The 22,256-nt window shown below is 37.2% G+C and overlaps 4 protein-coding genes across 5 annotated transcripts; 2 read left to right on the top strand and 2 right to left on the bottom strand.

Annotated features, from left to right (window-relative positions):
- The first annotated feature begins 379 nt into the window (after positions 1 to 379).
- On the top strand, positions 380 to 7,291 carry LOC127797829 (potassium transporter 2). Of its 2 annotated transcripts, XM_052330986.1 has the most exons (11): positions 384 to 667; positions 773 to 957; positions 1,169 to 1,253; positions 1,477 to 1,711; positions 1,791 to 2,036; positions 2,119 to 2,166; positions 3,721 to 3,981; positions 4,689 to 4,741; positions 4,863 to 4,980; positions 5,219 to 5,473; positions 5,969 to 7,291. In XM_052330986.1, exons 3-11 carry the CDS (start codon positions 1,203 to 1,205, stop codon positions 7,078 to 7,080), a joined length of 2,379 nt encoding a protein of 792 aa, XP_052186946.1. In that variant the 5' UTR covers positions 384 to 667; positions 773 to 957; positions 1,169 to 1,202; the 3' UTR covers positions 7,081 to 7,291. The 2 variants fall into 2 exon arrangements, with proteins under 2 accessions (XP_052186947.1, XP_052186946.1); XM_052330987.1 differs by having other exon boundaries at positions 380 to 957; positions 1,480 to 1,711.
- Positions 7,292 to 8,305: 1,014 nt separating this feature from the next.
- Positions 8,306 to 9,303, top strand: LOC127796607 (uncharacterized). Its single transcript, XM_052328843.1, has 3 exons — positions 8,306 to 8,650; positions 8,799 to 8,862; positions 9,019 to 9,303. Exons 1-3 carry the CDS (start codon positions 8,342 to 8,344, stop codon positions 9,186 to 9,188), a joined length of 543 nt encoding a protein of 180 aa, XP_052184803.1. The 5' UTR covers positions 8,306 to 8,341; the 3' UTR covers positions 9,189 to 9,303.
- A 952-nt stretch (positions 9,304 to 10,255) lies between these two features.
- Positions 10,256 to 15,016, bottom strand: LOC127797183 (CBL-interacting protein kinase 2-like). The gene is made up of 2 exons (XM_052329806.1): positions 14,835 to 15,016; positions 10,256 to 12,289 (listed from the first exon to the last, which is right to left on the bottom strand). The coding sequence occupies exon 2, from the start codon at positions 11,980 to 11,982 to the stop codon at positions 10,645 to 10,647; it is 1,338 nt and encodes a 445-aa protein (XP_052185766.1). The 5' UTR covers positions 11,983 to 12,289; positions 14,835 to 15,016; the 3' UTR covers positions 10,256 to 10,644.
- A 1,623-nt stretch (positions 15,017 to 16,639) lies between these two features.
- On the bottom strand, positions 16,640 to 22,242 carry LOC127797184 (uroporphyrinogen decarboxylase). Its single transcript, XM_052329807.1, has 6 exons — positions 21,926 to 22,242; positions 20,284 to 20,405; positions 19,445 to 19,555; positions 19,021 to 19,209; positions 17,838 to 17,963; positions 16,640 to 17,308 (listed from the first exon to the last, which is right to left on the bottom strand). Exons 1-6 carry the CDS (start codon positions 22,041 to 22,043, stop codon positions 16,793 to 16,795), a joined length of 1,182 nt encoding a protein of 393 aa, XP_052185767.1. The 5' UTR covers positions 22,044 to 22,242; the 3' UTR covers positions 16,640 to 16,792.
- Between the last annotated feature and the right edge of the window lie 14 nt (positions 22,243 to 22,256).

Genomic DNA, 22,256 nt, shown 5'->3' with positions numbered 1-22,256 from the left:
CTCTTTCTCTCTCTCTCTCTGCATCTCTGTTACTTTCCAATGAATCCAACCACTTTTTGGTGCCCCACACCTAAACTTGTCAAAATTTCGTTGAAGTTCTTGATCATGCCCGAGGAGTGATCGATTCATATTTCAATGGGTAACTATCGTCATCATTATCACCCGTCAGTTTTCCCTTCACGGCTCAGTGGGTATGGAGTGGAGATTCATTTAAGATTTCATTCTTTCTACCCGTTTATGTATGTTTTTCTTGCAGCGAACACAAAAAGCGATTACCCCTTGCCTTGCCTTCTTTGGTAGGCCTTTTCCTTTAATTTCATTTTTGGGGTTGGTGAGAGGATTGAGTAGTCTGGCCGTCTTTTTATTATTATTATTATTATTATTTTTTTCACTCACAGAGAGAGATGGTCCTTAGGATTGGCTTTACTCATGTGGGCTCATCTTTATGTGATTGATTAGATAATTCAACTGTCGTTTGATCACGTGGTTTGGCTTCTTCCCTGGCTTTTCCTTCTTGACATTCTTCTTTTCTTCCTCTCGTGAAAAAGGTCGGCTCTTAAATCAGGCTGCTCTCTGTCTAGAATTTTCTGTTTGGTGGGTTATTTATTACTTATTTGTGTTGAAAATTTCCACGTTTCGTACTCACTCTCTTTTGCTTAATTTCCGGGTAACGTTTGTCATCACTCGTCAGTTATATACACACATATATATATTTTTCCTCTTTTTTTTTTATTTTATTTTAACTGCCGTTCGCCTTATCATCACCAAGCAGACGACAGAAACAGCAGAACAGAATACTGTGCAGAATATAGAAGGAAGGAAAGAAAAGAGAAACCACACTCTTGAAAAAAAGGGCTGCAAAGCAAAGCCTTTGCCATTCCCTTTTGGTTTGGAGATTTATTGCATTTTTAATCTCACCCTATCAGTCTGGTAAAAGGCTGATGAGAGTGAGGAAAGGTATGGATGCAATGCGGGTTTGTCTAAAAGCGTGTTGCTTTTGTATCCTTTAGATTATGGAGTATTGTATAGATATGATGGGTTGGCCTCTTTGTGTGCTTCTTCTGTGACCTCCTCAAATTTCGTTTTCCCTCTTTCTTAGTAATATATATGAACTCTCAGCTATCAAGATTGCGTTTTTTCAGTTTACTGAGTTAGGATCTTCGTCTAGGTGTTCCCACCAAAAAGAATCAGCTTGAAGATTGATGCCTGAGAAGATGGATCCGGATTATGGAAAGTGTTGGAGCACTTCCAAGGTTTGTCCACAACTTCCTATTTTCGTTTTGAAGATGTTTTTGCTTTCAAATAATCACGAGGCTGTCTTTGAAAAATTTCTTGCTATTTGGTTGGACACGATTATCTTACAAAATTTCAGGTCTTAATTTTAGTAGTATGCTGACCATTGAACGCATTTTGGGATTTCTACAATGCTTTCTTAATTTGATGGGGCTAAGAGATTGTTTCTCAATTGTATTTTAGAAGGATTCTTGGAAGACAATTTTGATCTTGGCTTACCAAAGTCTTGGCGTGGTGTATGGGGACCTCAGCATTTCCCCTCTCTATGTTTACAAGAGCACATTTGCAGAAGATATTCATCACTCAGACACCAATGAAGAGATTTTTGGAGTTCTTTCATTTGTTTTCTGGACTCTAACTCTAGTTCCTTTGTTCAAATATGTGTTTATAGTCCTTCGAGCTGATGACAATGGCGAGGGTAAGCATTGAAATAATCTGATGAATGCCCAAATCAAATATTCATAAATCTGAGGTCTCTTTTGTTTATAATTTTCCAGGGGGTACTTTTGCCCTCTATTCCCTCATATGCAGGCATGCAAAAGTAAGTCTTCTGCCCAACCGGCAAGCTGCGGATGAAGCCCTTTCCACATATAAACTGGAGCACCCTCCAGAGAGAAAAAACAGCTCAAGGGTAAAAGTATTACTCGAGAGACACAAATTCTTGCACACAGCCTTGCTAATCTTGGTACTTCTTGGCACCTGTATGGTAATTGGAGATGGACTGCTGACTCCAGCCATTTCAGGTACTTCTCTTTTCTGTTAGGACTCCTTTCAGTTTGTTGTTACCTTTATCTCCTGATTTCTAGCCACTTGTTTCTGTTGCAGTTTTCTCTGCAGTTTCTGGCCTTGAGTTATCCATGTCTAACCACCAATGTAAGCGCTCTGGCACACAGACAAAGTATTAATTAACACTAATTTGTGACTGTTCAAGTTCCTATAGACAAGCCATCATATTTTCACATAATTAATTGGAGTTATCAAGCTGGAAAGTGGAGGAGCTTGTTAACTTGTGGTTTGTGAATTTTATGTTTGCCAGTCGGGATTGTGCTACGTGCCTTCATTTCTTGTTGTTCCCATTATAATCACAGAAATCTATAAACCCATAATAGAATGAAAAACATGTCATAGTTAAGGCTATTATTTTCCATGTCTTGCCAGAAACTTTCCTACTAATTTCTTTTGGTCTTTTCCCTACCTCTTTTGTTATAAACTTATTCCGTCCATGCTCTGTCCAATGCATGTTTTCTGATTCATTTTTGCATCATCCTGCTGCTGGGTTAGGGTTGCCTAATGCTAATTTTTTTCGCTGTTTCTTGAACAGGTATGGCTTTTATTGAACCTTAGAATTGTTTCCAAGGAAAATGATGTCTATGAATCTTGGAAAACTATATCTAAGTATGTGGTGTGCTTTCTTATTTATCAAACAAAAAGAGCGTCCTTAGAGCATGAGGCTCCCCATTTTGGTAGCAATGTTGTCCATAGCTGTTTCTAGTCACAAAAGAACAACCTAACTGTTGCTACCAACTCTCATCATCTTATCCACAAAAAAGAAAAAAGAAAAGAGTGAACAAAAAAAATGGGCCTCTTACGTTTGCTTATTTGACCCATTAGTGAACAAAAACTATTTGGCCTGTGGTGCATGGGGACCATCCAATTTGTCCTTGTGGCCTGCTATGGCACTGCCCTTCCTCGTCAGCCTTGTGCCTTTCACAATCTATTTACAGGACACAATTACTATGTATATAATATTCTTAACTAAGGTTGTTTCTGATATGCAAGAACTGACCTGGGGAGTGGTTGATGTGTCCTGTATTGTCACCTTCTTCATAACATCTCAGAATGGCAGTAGCCAATGTCATGAATTCCATCCTTGTGGCGAACGTCATGCATGAATCGCGAGTGCAGTATTGTTAGGGGAAAGTTTCTTGATAATAAATTGTCTTGAGGAAATAAAAGTTTTTTGTGGGAATTCTCTCAAGAGGAAACATATTTGTTTATTTTACTGATTTTAGTGAAGCTCGCTTATGGTGTATAAATTTTTTTCATCTATCTTTGTATTTAAACAAGGATTTCACTGTTGAAATTAAATCTTTCTTTTGAAGTTATCTATTACCAATTCAGTTGACTTAGGCTGATTTGTTGAATCCATCTCCAATGCTAATCTTCTATTCTTACTTATTGCACTTTTCACATGTATATCTGCCTTTTATGATGCAAAATAAAAGATAAAGACAAATATACTACCACAAAGGAAATACAAATTGAATTCCATCTAGATTGATCTAATAATGTTTTCTCCATGTGGTTTACTTCAATCAAGTTGTTCATAATTTTGGATGCTTATCTTAGCCACATTTATAGTCAATTGTTTCTATATGGCATACACTTAATGGCCCTTACATCTATATCTTTGCCTTCATTTTGCAGATGCAGTGATTCCAATTACGTGCTTCATATTAGTATGCCTATTTGCACTACAGCACTATGGCACGCATCGGGTTGGTTTTGTTTTTGCACCAGTGGTACTAGCTTGGCTTCTATGCATCAGCTCTCTTGGCCTGTACAACATATTGCATTGGAATCGGCATGTTTACAAAGCTCTTTCCCCATATTATATGTTCAAGTTCTTAAGGAAGACAAGAAAAGGTGGATGGATGTCATTGGGTGGAATATTGTTGTGCATAACAGGTAAAATTGATTGGAAACAGTTCACTAGGAATATTCTTATGTTTCCAAGTGCTTGAAGAGTATTATTTTATTCCAGCTGCTTGAAGAGGATTTCCTCAAGGTGCTGGAAATAGAATTTTCGATGTGTCTGGCAGGCGTTTCCATGAACAGGTCTATGGCAGTCTCAGAGGCATGGTCTTGTTTAGAAAATATAATTCCTCTTGCCGGATTCTGTTCAAGAAATCAATTTAAGAGTTCACAAAAATTAAAATTAATTTCTTTTGGTGTTTTGGGGGTTTGTGTGCGTGTGTGTGTTTTTTTTTTGAGTAGTGTGGGGGTGGGGGATTTAAATGGTTACAGCATATGCTCTGCTGAATCACTGTCAAAGTATCTTTCAAACTCATAGTTGGCGAATGTTTGAGGGGTCTGTTCCCTTTCTTGGACTGGTAAGATTGGGATTAATTTAGATTGACACTCCAGTATTCATCTAAAGTAAATTTCAGATAACATGAATATCAAATTATGACGACATGTTTCTGATAGGCAATGACCAAGATCTTTATGTCTGTTTAGTTTCTCATATTAGCAATGCTATTTGTGATCCTTTTTTCAATTTGTTCTACTAAACCAAAAACTTGATTAATCCTTTCTTAGATACATGCAAGGTATTGTGAAAATAAATAGCTCAATAACAAATGAACCAACACATTTTGTTACTGTAATTGTAGGCTCGGAGGCAATGTTTGCTGATCTTGGCCACTTTTCATATTCTGCAATTCAGGTACATCTGGCTAGAAATTCTAATTTCTTTGAGTATCTTGTGATGATGCAATCTTTTCAATCCATCCATGGATGCCTCTTGCTTAGATAAAGGACAGTTCTTACACTTTATTCCATTGCAGATTGCTTTCACCTTTCTGGTTTATCCAGCACTTATATTGGCATATATGGGTCAAGCTGCCTACTTGTCAAAGCATCACAGCACTATCTACCAGATCAGTTTTTATGTCTCAGTACCAGGTATACAATTGGCATCGTTATGCCAGTTTTGGTGTCATTTAATTGTATTATGATTTAGGCTTTGAGGTCTGTGCATCTCAAAAGAGATCATCTTGGTCATATCCAAGTTCACTATAAACTTCCAATATCCCAATTGGAATGATACTGCAATCGGAATGTTTAGTAATTGGTTGTATAGAATCCGGTAGAATAGTTGCCTCCAATGAAGTAACAATGATGGATTTCTCTTTGCTCACAGAGAGTGTAAGGTGGCCGGTTCTTGTTATAGCAATTCTTGCTTCTGTGGTGGGAAGTCAAGCAATCATAAGTGGAACATTCTCCATCATCAACCAGAGTCAATCACTTGGTTGCTTTCCAAGAGTCAAGGTTGTTCACACCTCTGATAAGATACACGGTCAAATCTATATTCCTGAGATCAACTGGATGCTAATGATCCTCTGCATTGCTGTAACCATTGGTTTTAGAGACACAAAACACATGGGAAATGCATCAGGTAAATTATGTTTTCAAAATTGTTCTCAGTTGGAGCATTATCAACTGTTGTCTGAACTCTGAACTTCGCCTTTTCTTTTTCTTTCTTTCTTTTTTGGGGCGCGCGCGGGGGGAGGACAAGAGTCTGCCTAATGCCCAAGAGTTCAATAAACAGGATAATAACCAGTACACAGCTGCTCCTCACTGTGAAGAAAAGTCTATCAAATAAATCTTTAGTTTAATTTTAGTTAAATTATTAAAATTCACTGGGTAATGCAATGAGATATTTATTGTCTTTCTGGATTGCTTAGCAGAAGGTAAGTTATTATCATTAAATTGATTAGTCACTTAACAATGACTATTGATAGCCAGTCAACTCGCAATTCTTTAAGAATTTCAATTTTGGCAGTTTTATTATTACCTTGTTACCTTCCACATCCTCTTATGCTCAAAGTACTTCAGTCTTTACTTTTGTTAGGAAGTCGAGTGTTAATAGTCTTAATGTTGTTTGTTACAGGGTTAGCAGTGATGGCTGTGATGCTTGTAACCACATGTCTCACTTCCTTGGTTATTATCCTTTGTTGGCACAAGCCCCCTCTTCTGGCTCTTTGCTTTCTACTCTTTTTTGGCTCTATTGAGTTACTATATTTCTCAGCTTCTCTCATTAAATTCCTGGAGGGTGCCTGGCTCCCAATCCTCTTAGCACTCTTTCTAGTTACCATCATGTTTGTTTGGCATTATGCCACGATCAAGAAATATGAATATGATCTCCACAACAAGGTTTCATTAGAGTGGTTATTAGCCTTGGGCCCAAGCTTGGGCATCGCTCGAGTCCCTGGGATTGGCGTAGTCTTCACTGATCTGACCTCTGGCATCCCTGCAAATTTCTCTCGTTTTGTCACCAACCTTCCTGCCTTCCACCGCATCCTCGTCTTTGTCTGTGTAAAATCAGTTCCTGTCCCTTATGTCCCTCCTGCTGAGCGGTATCTTGTGGGTCGAGTGGGTCCTGCAGCTCATCGTTCTTACAGATGTATTGTCCGCTATGGGTACCGTGATGTTCACCAGGATGTTGATTCTTTCGAATCTGAACTCGTTGACAAACTGGCTGATTTTATCCACTATGACTGGTCTCAGAGGCTCACTTCAGGGAACGAGGATGGTGGATCTCAATCTGGCGGATCATCAAGCGAGTGTAGATTGGCAGTGATAGGAACAGTGGCGCTCTCTGGAACACCAGCATTTGAGATAGATGAGAGCTTGCAGCCAGCAAGTGTATCTGTCGGTTTCCTAACTGTAGAGAGCATGACAGATGTCATCGAGATGGAGCCTGTTGGTGTTGTCGAAAGACGAGTGAGGTTTGCAGTTGATGAGTCTGAATCTGATGTGCGGTCTGAAATTGATGTGCAGTTGCAGGAAGAGCTGCAAGATTTGCTCACAGCTCAACAGGCTGGAACTGCATTCATCCTTGGGCATTCCCACGTTAAGGCGAAACAAGGATCATCTCCTCTGAAGAGACTGGCAATTAATTTCGGATACAATTTCCTGAGGAGGAATTGCCGGGGGCCGGATGTGGCACTCAAGGTACCTCCAGTGTCCCTTCTTGAGGTTGGCATGGTCTATATTGTCTAGTCTACAAATGTAACTATGAGTTTATATATGCTCATGACATACATAGTTTTGAAGATCTGGAAACTCAAATAGCTGTGCCAGGGCAGGAATGTAACTATGCAGGTTAACTAGACAATGGCATGTTGAGAAAGCAAACTGTTTTAACTCTGTTGTGTGATGGCCTAACATCACCAACCTCCTATGAAATGGAAAGTAAATTTTCTTTCCTTCATTGCCAGATACAAAGGGTCTGTTTTTTGCTTTCGTTTAGTATTATTCGTTTTCATGTAATTTTGTAAGAATGAATTTTAACTAGTAAAAGTATTTTATTTTTGTAATCTCTGAAATTAGGGTATTTTCAGAACAATTCTTTTGAAATAGTTTCTAAACCAGTTAACCAATTATGTTATAATTCTTGATTTTTGGAGACTCATTGAATTGGGTAATTTGTGGTTGTGCATGTCTCGAATGATGTTTTGCAAACTAGGACAACTCACAAGTCCCAAAGAGAAAATTCCTCTTTATATATGTATATATATACATATATATAAGGTCTATAAATCTTCTATTTCTTTCTAGAGGTGGTGTCTGATAACTAAGATTGAATTGGCGTGTAACATTATACTTTTATTTATGGTGTTTGGAAAACAAAATGTTTCGGAATATTCTCCATTCTATGCTTGCCACACAGATCTTTGTAGCGTTTGGATGTTCCATGAAAATTGGACTTTTTTAAGTTTTCTACAAATGTTTGAAATACTCAAAACAAATATATAAAAATAAAAATAAGTCATTAAAGACCACATATTTGCCAAACACCACGTAAAATTGCGTACCAAAACGGCTTTCCTCAAATCCTCACAAAACGGGTGTTACCTCTATGTCGGCCATTATTTGTGACATCTATTTTAACATACAAAATATTTTCTTTTTCTGTAGATATTGTGTGCTCTTCATATTAAAAACCCGTCAAGGAAAAAAAAAACCAAAAAAAACATTCTCAAGATATTTTCTCTTCAACTCTGCCCACACAGACACAGAGCATCTTTCTTGTGTGTTTCTTTTTGTGGCTGAAACTGAAAGCATGGCATGTAATGGCCAGGTAGTCCTCTCAATATTCAGTAGCCAACCAAAGGGCCACGTAATCTCCTTCCATCCACCAGCTTTTCTGAGTGGCGACCATCATCCAATCCCAAAGAGAAAATTCCTTATTATATATGCATATATTTATATATATGAGGTGCAGTAGATTCTGAAGCCTTACAGAATTGGGAACGCAGAAATGGGGACAAGGGCTCTCTCTCTGTCACCCTCACACTCACACAATGGTTTTGTTCCCAGAATAGGGATAGCCCAGAACTTGATGGCCAAACAGGGCGTTAAAAGAACAGCCAAATTATGCAGAGTTTCAGCAAAGCTAGAGGAGCAAGATAAGGAGCCTAAGGAAGACCCCAACAAGAGAAAGCAATCCTTGTTTGGGGCAGTGACAGAAGCTCTTGATTTTTCCCAGGTTAGGTCTGCCAAGGATGGCGAGCTTCTGGAGGAGGCCAGAGAAGCCACCCAATCCGGCGGCAGGATGAGCAGAGAACAGGTTAAAGAAATCCGTATAATTTTGTAAAACTTCAAAATATCTCGCGTAAATAAAAATCTGACCTCGAGGCTATTTTATTATAACTTGTGGAATAATCAGTACGTATGCAAATATTAACTGTTTGTATATGCATTCAAAAACAATGCAGTATGGAGCTCTTAGAAGGAAGATTGGGGGAACATACAAGGATTTCTTTAAATCTTACATTGAAGGTAATTCATTCCTTCTCTTTTTATTATCTTCACAGAGGTCAGGTCGAGCATAGCATTGCTAGTAGCAATCAAATTACTCTAGCGACGAATACAGTCTAATAGTGGACTCTCTCTCTCTCTCTCCCTCTCTCTGTATTTTTGGTCTCCTTAAATCAGTGGATGGACAATATGTGGAGGAAGGTTGGGTTGACAAAACATGTAAAATCTGCAAGAAAGACACGAGAGGGGAAGCCAGACAAGTGGACAAGTTTGGCAGATACGTTCATGTGGCTTGCTCGGAACAGTCTAAATCTGGGAATTTCTTTACCAGGCTCTTCTCAATATGATGAACCTAATGCTTGAAATGTCTTTATCTTTTGTTTTGTTTTCTTAACTTTTTTTGTAGTGAATACATGGAAAAGCATGATTTAATTTAAGAGGATTGCAATATTTGTTGTATGACTCCAAATTTTATATAGTGAAAATGTATATTGTCGGAATGTAATATATTTATTTATATATATATTTTTAGTAAGAATTCACAACCACATGGATTTGAAATATTGAAGTAAATCAAAAAAGGTATTTGTACAGATGATCCACATCGTAGGGAATTTGAATGGAATTTATTTGTATATTTATGTATTTATGCATTATGGTGTGAATAATCTTGCTAATTTAGTTATAAGTCAAGTAATTGCATGAAAATTAATTAAACATGATTAACCATTATTAAAATCAATCCAATCTGTTCTTCACAATCATCGTTCTAATTTTTCTTTTGAATAAGAAACACTCATAAACTACAAGTTATCAAAAATAAATGGAGAATCAATTGTCCATTTAGCTGTTTTTTTTTTAAATAAAGAGTTTAAAAGTTTGCATAACTTAAAAGCCATTGCATTAGAGTTTTAAAAAGCTATTATACTCTCATAAAAATTCATAGTTTGCTTGCCCACTCCAAAAATCTCTAATCTCTTGAATTGGAGAATGATCATCATATCGCCTATTTAATTCTTATACTTATATTTCATATTGTCACTAATCCAATTTGATCCCATGCATAATTTTTAATTTTTTGTCTTCACTTTTTCATTTAAAAAAAAAAATAACACTTGTTTCACAATTTTGTGTTTAATTTATATTTTATTTATATTTATATTTTTATCTTATCCTAACATGGCTGATAATTGAAGGAGATGTCAAAGGTCACCGGCAACCCTTTGCAAGTTACAAGTCAAATCCCAAATTTAATATGGGTGTCTAGTAAGAGTTAGCAAGACTCCCAAATCTAGGGTTTCAACCACCTTCTCTCTCGTTGAAGTAACCACCTTCTCTCTCATTGAAGTATGGAGGCAAAAGAAATGAAAACCAAAACAAAATTGTGAAAAAATTATTGGAGTCTCCAGAAGTCTAGAAACAAAAACAAGGCATCAAAAACCATTTTTAGTTTTTATTGTTAAAAATAGTCAAAGTGAAAACATAAAAAAGAAAACCACAAACTTTCCAACCAGGCCGTACTAAATGACATCGTGCCATTTAAGGGGGATAAGCTCTGCACCACCTAAGAAAAATTTCTGAGTCATGTCGTCCATGGTGCTCATTATGCACACGCAACCAAGTGAACAAACTATAGAAAGAGGTTGAGTCAGATACTCGGAAACCTCCCATCAGGCCTGCTAGCACAGGCAATACAACGTACACGCCAACTGTTGGATGGATGAAGACTGAAAACATGTTTCCAATAGTCGATACAAAAACATAAAACTTATTCTTAGGTTTCACACTGCATCTGCGCTTGAACTATTGTTGTTCTTGATGCTGTTGTTCACCTACCCAAGCCCACACAACTTCCTTCAGAGCTGGTGCTATGTCTAGTTTCAGTACCTTCCGATATTTCAGCGCATCGCCTTTGGACCTTTTGATCTTGACTAAATGGAAAGACGGAGTGATTTCGAATAGCTCTATTTCAATAGATAGAACCTCCATTACGCCATCACTTGATTCCTCAAAGATCAACAGTCCATCCATATTCATAACTTTCAGCTTCAGTTTACTGGCGATCTCCTCCAATTTGGATATGACGGCTGAGGCAGGATTTGCAGATGTAAATTGTGCTTCTTCCTTCTGATCATTTTCCACAAACAAACCAGACAAGTCGAACCCTGTTGAAAGAGAGATAATGTCAAATGCATTCAAATTGGTAGGTTTGGGCAACTCTATCTTTGCATCAGCAGCAGCATTGCTATTTCCATGTGGACTAAAACTGGCCTCAGCATTCAGTGGGGTGATTTCCTTGCTTTCAACTTCAGTATTTAAGGATTCGGTGTTGAACCCCTTTTTGAACCAAGGGTTTTCCATAATTTTGGCAATAGAAATCCGGGTGTGTGGGTTGGGGTCAAGGATTCTGCACAGCAGCCTGCGCAATTCTGATGGAAACCAATTAGGGCATTTATACTCTGCCTTGCTTATCTTCCGGTACATCTGCATAAGGTTGGAATCATGAAATGGCAGATACCCAGCTAGAAGAACAAATAAGATCACCCCACAAGACCAAACATCAGCTTTAACTCCATCGTAGCCTCTTCTGCTGATGACTTCTGGGGCAACATAGGCTGGTGTTCCACAGGTTGTGTGGAGCAAGCCATCGTGATGCTTAGACTCAGTGAGGGCACTTAATCCAAAATCTGACACTTTTAAATTCCCATTCTCATCAAGCAGCAGGTTCTCTGGTTTCAAATCCCGGTGATAAACACCTCGCTTGTGACAAAAATCAACAGCACAAATCAACTGTTGGAAATACTTCCTTGCAATAACTTCCTTGAGCCTCCCTTTGGCCACTTTCTGAAAGAGCTCTCCTCCTTTGGCATGTTCCATGATGAAGAATATCTTAGCTTTGTTGGCCATGACCTCATAAAAGTGCACCACGTTTGGGTGTTTTACCAATCCCATAACAGATATTTCACGTTTGGTCTGATCCATCAACCCAGCCTTCAAAATTTTCTCTTTGTCAATTACTTTGATGGCTACACTTTGGCCAGATTTAAGGTCTCTCCCATAATAAACCTTAGCAAAGTTTCCTTTTCCTAATAATCTACCAAATTCATACTTATTCATCAACACATTCCCCTTATGCTCCATTTAAAACCACTAACTTTTAACAGACAACTGGGAATTATATTCTCCTGCTAGTATGATGTATGCTATTTCCACAGCAGGAGTCGTAAAATTTGAGGAGCTCAACCGTCCTCACCAGTACCAAGGCTAAACACAACAGGTAGTCTGTAACTGGTAGGTTCATTGTGTGATTGGCCAAGGAACTTCAATGTGGAAGAAACTGTGTAACCAACATCATCAAGACAGAGTGTCGAATGTTGACAATCAAACACACAGTCTTGAGAGAAGGAATAATCAGCATGCAAGTCCATCATTCCACATTCCCAGGTATCTGGGTTTCAATTGAAAGAAAAGAGAGCGCTGTAAGTAACAGAGAAGCAACTAAATTTTCCTCTAAAAGAGAGACACTATGCACAAGCAACTTTGAATTCACTAGTAACTCTCACTGAGATACAAAAATACAAATGAATCAATGCTAGGAAAAGAGAAAACGATGTCCAATAATTTCCAAGATAATAGCATACGGAAACAGGAAATGAAGTAATATTCCATATCCAACAATCATGTCCTGTCAGGTAAACTAGATTTTATAGACAATTGTACAGTTCTCAAAATGCAAAATCTTGCAGCTGAAGAACAAAGGATGTAAATAACCAAAATAAAATAAGTTGCTCATAAGAGGACAGAAAACTGCAGCATCTTTTAATGCTGAAACAATCAAATTCAGACCAGAAAATCCCTTAAATTATCAGAAACAGAAAGGAAAAGATTCATTGACAAACAAGGATGGTTGGCAGGCAACTGGTTCTAGATCTTAAAAGTGCAATTGTTAGCAAGGATCTGTACACTCCAAGGTAAACTCGAAAATGCAACTGCATGGGGTTAAGGGGCATGACTGAATGGGAGACCTCCCATGGGCTTGATCCATCAAATAATCACAAAGTATATGCAAAATTTGGATCATGAACAAATGAACAAGCAACTGCATGGGGTTAAGGGATTTAATCATGTCTAAGAACCATCTGGCAACCACCATAGGTGCTACTTTAATGCAATCATGTTATTGTTCAAATTTATTAAAGCATGCATCATAGAGAACAGGATCATGTTCAAACACGTGGTCAGATAAATGTTAGGACGAGTGTCTAAACCTATTAAAATGTTTGCATGCATATAAGCATTGTTTTTATAACTTGTGCTCAGTTTCTTTGTAAGATCTCTCTTATTAGTCTCTTATATATTTGATGATGACTTCCTAAAGGGCTCTAGTGATTAAGGTCCATGGCTGCCAATACTGTACCAGACAAGGTATTGGATTTATTAATGGTACTGGTATTGAATGGTACAAAAGTATGTTTCAAATTCATTATTATAATAAATTAATAAAAAAATATCATAAAAAGATATATGATGACAATATACAGGTATAGTAATCATTGTTATTCTTAAGAAGATGTCATAAGCAAATAAATTAACACAACAACATATCTCTATAAACATACTAATTATAAAAAAGTGAAAAATTCTACAATCAATGATGACAGAGAAACAAATTGTACAATTAATGATATAACATATCTGAATGTATCTAAAATACAAAATTAACTTGGATAAAGAAAATGTAAAAACAGAGAAATTAACTCCTATATACAAATTAAATTTTCTATTAATGTTTAAACTTCTCAATAGTTATTCTTCTGTTTTTATTTTTTACAAATTTTTTATCATGAAATTACAAAAAAGAACTACAATGAATGTTATATTTATAAATAGTTCATATAATATAGATTACATGATATATAACACTATATGTGTGTGTGTGCGCGTGCGCGTGCGCGTGCATGTGTGTATAAATTATAAAATCCTGTGGCCCCTATCATCCTTAAAAGTGGCTGTGGCTAAGGCATGAGGACCTTAGCCTTAGCCTGGCATGCTTGGTGTGGGAAGCACTCCAAGAAAATTTTTGGTACATGCATTCTGCCTGTGCCACCCTCTTTTAACCAAACTACCGGTGGTGCCAGCCAGTATTTTGGCAGGACTGAAATACAAAAAATTCTGTATTGGTTTTTAACTGGTATAGTATGTATTGGCTGGTACATTATGAAATGCATAACTATGTTAAGGACTAAATCCCCTAGGTTTGATCTGTTTAATAAGAGCTTTCCAACTGTGAGAGTGATCCAAGAAAACAGTTTGTTTTGGAATTTAGTATTTTGCTATGCTCACGACAAAATGTCAGCTTGAAATTATGTAAACCTATTACTCTTGTCTTTTTGTTTTATTTATTTATTTTTTGGGATGTTGGGGAGGAGGGGGGCGCCTTGGTTAATTACTCATTGGTTCTATTCTCCTAGTATTTGTTCCTCGAACCTTTTCTTTTCTATATTTTAAGTAAACTCTAGGATTACAGTCAATTTTCCGTGAAATTGTCAGAACTCTTAACCTTTACTAATTTAATTTCCCCGTATGCTAACTTCGAAATTAGAAATCAATTTGCATGTTATCAACAAATATTAGAAACCTTTGATTTTTAATTTCTTCAAATCCAATTGACAAACGATTCTGTTCAAGTTCCAAACCCTAGTAAACAAAAATCAACAGATCGCCCCTGTTCAGGCATACAAAACCAAGCTCATCACATACATTGGATCAACAACATCAAAACGCAAATTGACTGAAAAGAACACGAAAAAAAATGCAAACAGATTCGCTAAGAACGAACCATCAAGATTTTGATCTGATCAATGCATCAACGTCATCGAAGGCATACCAAAATCGGATCATGAAAAAGGAACCACATACGCACATACACCATAAACAAACGCGAGGAAAGTAAAACAAAAACGGGATCAAACGAAATAGGTTTGAAGATTCACCTGCAAAAAGCAGAGATTTATGGAAGGGAAGAGTTCGGCACCGGGGAAGAAGAGGCTGGCAAAAGCAAAACGCAATGAGACTCGACAATTTATACGTCTGGCGATACGATGATACGAGGAAGGCGAGAAGTTAAAGGAACGAGGAATCCTCTGCGGTCGGTAATTTGTAGCGTCGTGTATTTGGTGAGCTGGCAACAGTAAGGCAATGACACGTTATGAGTAAGGGCAGTGCTGCAGGGAGTTTTTAGTAAATTAAAATGCTGCAGGGTAAAAGGTATCTCCATCTCAAGTTTGTTCCTCGGATATGCTTCCTTTCCAAGCAGTCGAGTCTCATCCATTGAATCATTTGATTAGGGACGCGGCACTGCTAATTTTATTAAGTGATCATTATTAGCAATTTTAAAAAGAAAATATCAACTCTTAATCGCATTGGGGGGAATCAATTATGTAAATACTTCTTGTAATGTTTGAATATATTTTTTCAAAGTGTATTTCTTTTTAAATTTAATCCTAGAAATAAAGTATAAATAACGCATGAAAATGACTACATGAAAATTTAGCTTAATTTCTACAAAATTTTCTTTAGGTAACCGACTTTAGAAATTCTGATAAAGTATTTCAGTCAAAGCTTTGCACTTTTTTTTTTTTTTTAATCAATGAAAACTCATGCTGATTAGATAATCTCATCAAATACATATAATAACTCACTAATTTTACATATTAAATAAGAGATTTGAATCTTGATCAAATATAAGCAGAATAGAAGATGGAGGCAGTCAAAATTTTAATTTTAAGATAATTATGTCTCCAGTAATAGTCTCTTAATCTGCTGAGCTATGTAAGTTTTTTGAATTTATAAGATTTTAACTTAATTGAAGGATTAATAATAGTAGATTTTTTAATTTACTTTTTGTTTTTAATAAATAATAAAAAGGGTTTTCAAAAATTCAAAAGCAGTAATAATAAAATATCCGGTGAAATTTTAGCACATGTAATTGTAGCACCAAAAAGATAGCATGTAAATGTAATTGGTATGGGGGTATATTTTTTTTGAAATTCAAAAATTTGAAAGGACGTCAGAATATTAATACATCACAAAGATTTAATTAAGACACGTAAACTCACCTAAAAAGCATCACTTGTTTGGTGGTGCCATAGAGTGAAAGCGAAGTACCCAAAATGGCCTTCCCCACCTAAGGAACAAGCCAACTTGAACTGAATCATGACATAACTAGGGGGGGGTACTATTGACAGATAGAGCCCACCCTTCTGTAGACCTGTGGTAGGCAACCAACTACTCCTTTTTTTGTGGACCATCCACCCACTCCAAATCAAGACAACTTTACTAAACAAAGTTAGAAATCCAGCAGTCCAAGCCATATATGAAAGAGCTTACTTGACAGATTGTAAAGTTCATAGCATGCCCATAATTAGAAATTTAAACTTTTAGTCCAATAATATACTCACTACAATGCTAATGGTCGAATCAAGTTGTAAGTAAGAATATCATAAAACTCCTTAGATCAAACAACCAACAACATCAATCAACAAGGGAATATATCATTATAATGTTATCAAGCTATCATTTTCAATCATTGGTTTAAAAGTCCAGACTTGCAAACGTTTGGAACCCACTAGCTAGATATTTTTTGCAAAGCAAATGAAGATAGTATTTGAATTTCAAAGGTGATTTGGACATAGCACCATAAACAAAAGCATTTCTGATGTTGGCAATTAATTTTATTTTACTGGGTTCTATTTTAGTGAATTCTCTCTACTTAAGGAAGGCTCAATTCAGAGAGTACTAAGGGAAAAGACCAGTTGGAATAAATGAATTGAGTTTAGGATATTTTCCACACCTTGAAGTAATGAATATACGAGAAACAATGCTGAAAAATGGAACTTACTGATACATAAAAACAGAAATATAACACAGCCAGCTAGTCTAGAGTTTGCTTTTAGTATCTAATGCCTTTAGCAACCTCAAAGAAATGAGCAACATTCTCCTCTGGAGTACCTACTTTAATGCCGTGGCCAAGATTCAGTATATGTTTACTTTTACCTGCTTTCCTCACAGTATCATTTATGCGATTCGTAATGAAATCTTTCGAACCAAAAAGAACGCCAGGATCCACATTGCCCTGAACTGCCACATCCTGCCCCAACCTTCTTCTGCCGTCAGCCATATCAACCGTCCAATCCAAGCTAACTACATCAACACCAGTCTGACGTAGTCTCTCAAGCAAGCCCCCAGACCCACTTGCATAGAGGATTAGTGGAAGATCTGGATGCGTTTGTTTCACAGAATCCACTATTTGCTTTAAGTAAGGCAAACTGAATTCCTCAAAATCAACAGGACTTAGCTCTGTAGCCCATGAGTCAAAGATCTGAACAGCTTGAGCTCCACTGTCAGCTTGGAACTTAACATATTTCGCCATTGAAGTTGCAAATTTCTGAAGCAGTGCATGAAGAACCTGTAAAAGGAAAGAAATGCTAATAAAAAAGTGGCACTAGGAGAAAGAGATTCTTGTCTGCTTGACACACAATACATAAATAGACCATATACATGATCCACACGCACCACTCACCAAAGAAGGAATGTGTGTGCGTGCGTGCGTGAGTGTGCATGCGTGCGTGTTAATACAGGTGGATAGGCAGTATCATACACACTTATATCTAATGAACTTCAGGACAATCAACGTCCTCCAACACATTGTTAACAACACGGTGGGTTGTTATCTCTTGAGATTCAGATAAGTAATCGGTACATATATCTTTCAGTATTTAGTATTACATTGGTTTGGATACAAAAGATGCCCCTTGCACAAACAACAGGAGCCAATGGGCTCCTTTAGTTCCAAATGCACAACATGCAACATAAAAGTCCCATATATGAGAATTTTAAAGAACCACTGCCACAGAGACATTTTCTTGAGTTGCAATTTTGCTGGTATGCAATAGTTTTGATAGGATTAGTTCTAGAACAAAATAGCATGAGATTACCTTGGGTTGCGAGAAAGCTAGTTGCTTTATTTTTGTGAAATGCTTTGATGAGCCACCTTCAACCACATATGACGCCAGGGTGAAGGGGGCCCCAACAAAACCTAATATGGCTGCTTCATTGTTAACCTGGAAATCAAGATATGGGAGAATATAATAAATGTTCCAGTTGGCTGAGGGATGAATGGTAACAACTCACTGGGTGGGACCTCCCCCATCTATGAAAATAATATTAAGAACAGAATTAACTGAAAAATATTCAACCACCTTGAAGAAAGTAACTAAGACACAAGAAACTGTTAGAGTTGGATACTTGCGTGCTCCGAGTAAATTTATGCAGAGGCAAATGACTATTAACAGAGAACTATAGTTGTTGCTTTTTAAGTATACAAAATAAAATGAAATTAAACTATGCTTTCCTGCAGTGGTCTGAGGGATTATAACAGACTTTAATAAATAAATCATTTGCTTAAATCATTAATTGTGAAACAAATATACATTGGCCCTTTTCACGAGTCTGAAGTTTCTTCATGCATAATTTGGGTCTATTTCTTCCAATTTCTCCAGAATGTTGACCCAGAAGGTCTGACAAGTGGGTGACATGTGAACATAGAGATAGGATGGAATGGAAGTCCATCCCATCTTAAAGATATAAGACTGAATGCATTTTTCTACCTTAGAAGTTCAAGTTCTCAATGATATAGTAATAGTACAAATTAGTAAATCATTCACGAAGAAGGGTGAAAAAGAGAAGGAAATCCATCATAGGATATTAATTGTGACTGAAGCCAAGAGTTAATTACACCAATAATCACTCAACTTTGTATTTTGTTACTGTTTGATCATTGAACTTTGAAATGTTATCTGTTAATCACTAATATTTCAAAACTGTTACTGCTTAGTCACTAAACTTTAAAATATTACCTATTAGTCACTAATATTTCAAAACTATTTCTCATCCGTCACTCGTGAACTTAAAGTTCAGTGACTAATGAGTGATGGGTAAGAAACGATTTTCAAATATTAATGACTAGCAGGTAACATTTTAAAGTTTAGTGACTAAACAGTAACAGTTTTGAAATATTAGTAACTAACAGATAACATTTTAAAATTCAATAACCAAATAGTAATAGAATGCAAAGTTGAATGATTATTGGTATAATTAACCCCTCAAGCCAAGCTATACCTCTTTTCTCAAGATCGTTAATGCTTCCCCAACATACGGAACGGACTCCTCAGGAACAAATATTCTCACTTGATCAACATCCACAGCTGTTCTAGGAGGATTGAATATGATAGGGCCCTTCCCTTTTACTATGTCAAAAGGTATATTCATCCCAGAAAGTGGGGTTAAAATGTCTGAGAACAATATGACCTGTTACAAAAATGAATGGTATTGATAAGCGCCAAGAATTAAATCACAGGAACCTTTGTCAAAAGTCATGTGAACTCAGATTTTGATTAGTCCACTGCCTATTATCTGGAAATGCTGTTTCTACTGATAAGCATTAGAATAAATGATATAGAGGACATTTGACAAGCACATTTACAGCAGAAGTCATTAAAAGCTGAAATGAACCAGTAAATTGTAGCAAGTGCTTTGGTCTTACCCCATCAGGCTTGAAAACTTTCCAAGGCTGTAAAGAGATTTCCACAACAAGATCAACATTTTCTGATCTCTCACGGAAGGAAGGATACTTCTCACAAATGATTTGGTAACTCTGCAAGGAAAATTTCTTAATATGTGAGAGCCTCCCTACACTTCAATTAAATTAAGCATGTTGATAGGATAAGAACCAACGGACATAACAAGTAAACCAAACCTTTTGTTGGGCCAAAAAAAATATCATCGATATTCAAACAAGTTTGCAGAAAACAGTACTTGAGAGACCAGGTAACTGGTTGGTAGAGAACTTACAGGCATCAAGACCATGCACAATCATAAACTCCATTGAGGCTGGGTTTAACTTGGTTATAAACTCAAATGTGCTTGAGAAAAGGCAGGAACTTCTTGCAGTATATGCAATTTACCTTTTTCCCATAGATTCATGGGCCACACTTGACAGACAACAAAGGATCCCTTGGGTTGGAAGGAAAAGACCATGACTGATAAAAGGAAATCTTATCTTGAACAAGGTCTCAACAGGTGAAAACAAAGTCTAACAAAATCAAGAGCTTTTACTTTTGATGACATCTTTACTGTAATAATCTAATCCTAACAACTTGAAAATTCAGATGATCCACTATCACATGAATAGCTAACGCTAACTCATTTCAATTACAGATTGAAATTGCCAAGCAAATACTCACCACTGTTTTGCTTAAAAGGAATAACTGAAAAACAATGTGACAAAAGAAGACCAAATATGGAAAAGGGAAAAGTGGGATGAAAAGATAGGAAAAAATGAATCATGATCCTTCATTGGCAATAAACTACAATCAAACCTGCCTTCATGTACCTCCCTGCTTGTCTCATAAGCCAAACAGGCGGTCTTTCTACTTCCTTCCCTCGAACAGCATTAAGCAGCAGTGGATCAGTTGCATTGACAGCTTTTGGCTCTGCAACAGTTCCTGGATAGTAAATTCAAGCATATGATTAAACTCTAGTCAATGTTAAGTTAGACCAAACATCACAATTTCATTCCCACAAGCCCCTACCTGAACTCATACCCAAATTATGTGTGCGCGCACGCACACGCGCGCTACTGGGGGAAATGTGCAAAATCCATGAGAGTAATTAAGGAATAACAGAGCAAAGACAACTAAAAAATGAAGCATTGTCAGGTAGATGTAACCTCACATGTGTGACTAAATATGATGCAAGTTCATTTCTAATCCCTAGTTGGATCCATTCCAATGTTAATATTATGAGTAATGGTGTCTAGAACGCTAAGGTTAATTGATGGCTTCTGGGAATTACAATGAATGATGAGTTACTGTAGAAGCAGCAGCAGTTGGAAAGGGATACCGGGATAGAGATAAGGCAAAATGAGAGAGAGAGAGAGAGTGGAGAATCAGAGCTGGAGCTGGAGGAGTTTCTATTTGTATGTTCAATACCCCAATCCAAAATTGATGAATATTTTAACTCCATATCTGTAGTGAATGTAAAATTGACATCCAAGAAATATGGTTACAGGGTGGAGTATGAATTCTCAGTAGTGGAGTGACCCCAGGCCCATAGTGGAAGAGTGGCACAAAGGATGCAGAAGCCATGTGACACCACTTCTAGCATGCACATAGGGTGGCTGAAAGTGAAAGATTGATCCTATGAAGCAGCTTATAAAGCAACCTAGCAGAACAGCTCACAGGCAACTGTATGGAAGTGTTACAGGAATTCTTATCCTGAGTGGGCAATACTCAAGCAGAAGCATAGCTGAGCCGAGAGGTGCGACAAGTGCCTACACTTAGCCTAACTGGTAAGGCATGACATTCTATTACAGTTGGCCAATTCAAGAAGGCATAAGTCCTACTTGAAGATAGCGATGGAGATACGCTTGATTCTCAAAGCCAAAGGGAAATTCTATAGAAATGCACTCAATCCCCACAGGGAGAGCTTAGGAGATAGGCATAATCCCTAAAGTGGGACCTTATAGAGCAACTCACATGCCTTGCACAGAGCCACACCATGGCAGTTGATCCTGAGTGATACAAGTACCGAAAAATATATGCACGTAAACACACTATGGGCGTGAACCCTAGCTGATGAAAATAGTTACATCTTCTATTTGTCCTTTCTTTTTTGGTGGGAGGTCTTCAGTTTACTTGAACCCACCAGAAACAAGGTAATTGCATTTATGCCTAGCTCAAATGTTCAATATAAACGCCTCAATAAATTTTAAAATCCCACATTCCTTATTCAGAAACACGTGCTCCATTCAACATTCTCTACAGAGACATACACGAAGGATATAAGCTCCAATCAAGAATCAAAGTCGATTAAGCATTCATTTTACGACCAAAAACCCTACAGTCCCATTTCCAAGCATCAGAGAAGGGGAAAAAAAACGAAAGAAAAGCTAAGCGAGATTACAATTGCCTCAGTTGAAAATAAGAATCACATACATGGATACGATAAGGTGGACGAGAATTACCTCCAAGAGCACATTGGAATCTTGGTCTGGAGCTGTGGGGTACAGAAGTGAATGTCGGGTTGGGAGAGATGGAGATCGCAGAGAAACAAGAAGACATTGAGCTGTAGAGACAAGACATGTTGGGGCTCGAGCGAGTTCTTAAAGCTCTCCTACAAGAGAATTTGCTTGCATTTCTGAAGCAAATTGGTGACTTTTTCCTTGTGAAAACGAACGCAGTACGTGGAAACAAAGATCACTTCGTCGGTTGAGGTTGGGGTGGGGATTGGGATTGCGAATGGACAGACGGATAACAGATAAGGGAAGAGCAGATGTTTCTTGTTAGCTTTCTCCA

The sequence above is a fragment of the Diospyros lotus genome, chromosome 3 (assembly GCF_014633365.1).
Source record: "Diospyros lotus cultivar Yz01 chromosome 3, ASM1463336v1, whole genome shotgun sequence".
NCBI classification, from domain to species: Eukaryota; Viridiplantae; Streptophyta; class Magnoliopsida; order Ericales; family Ebenaceae; genus Diospyros; species Diospyros lotus.
Note: the sequence above shows the minus strand (reverse complement) of the source record. Positions and strands in the feature narration are given on the sequence as shown.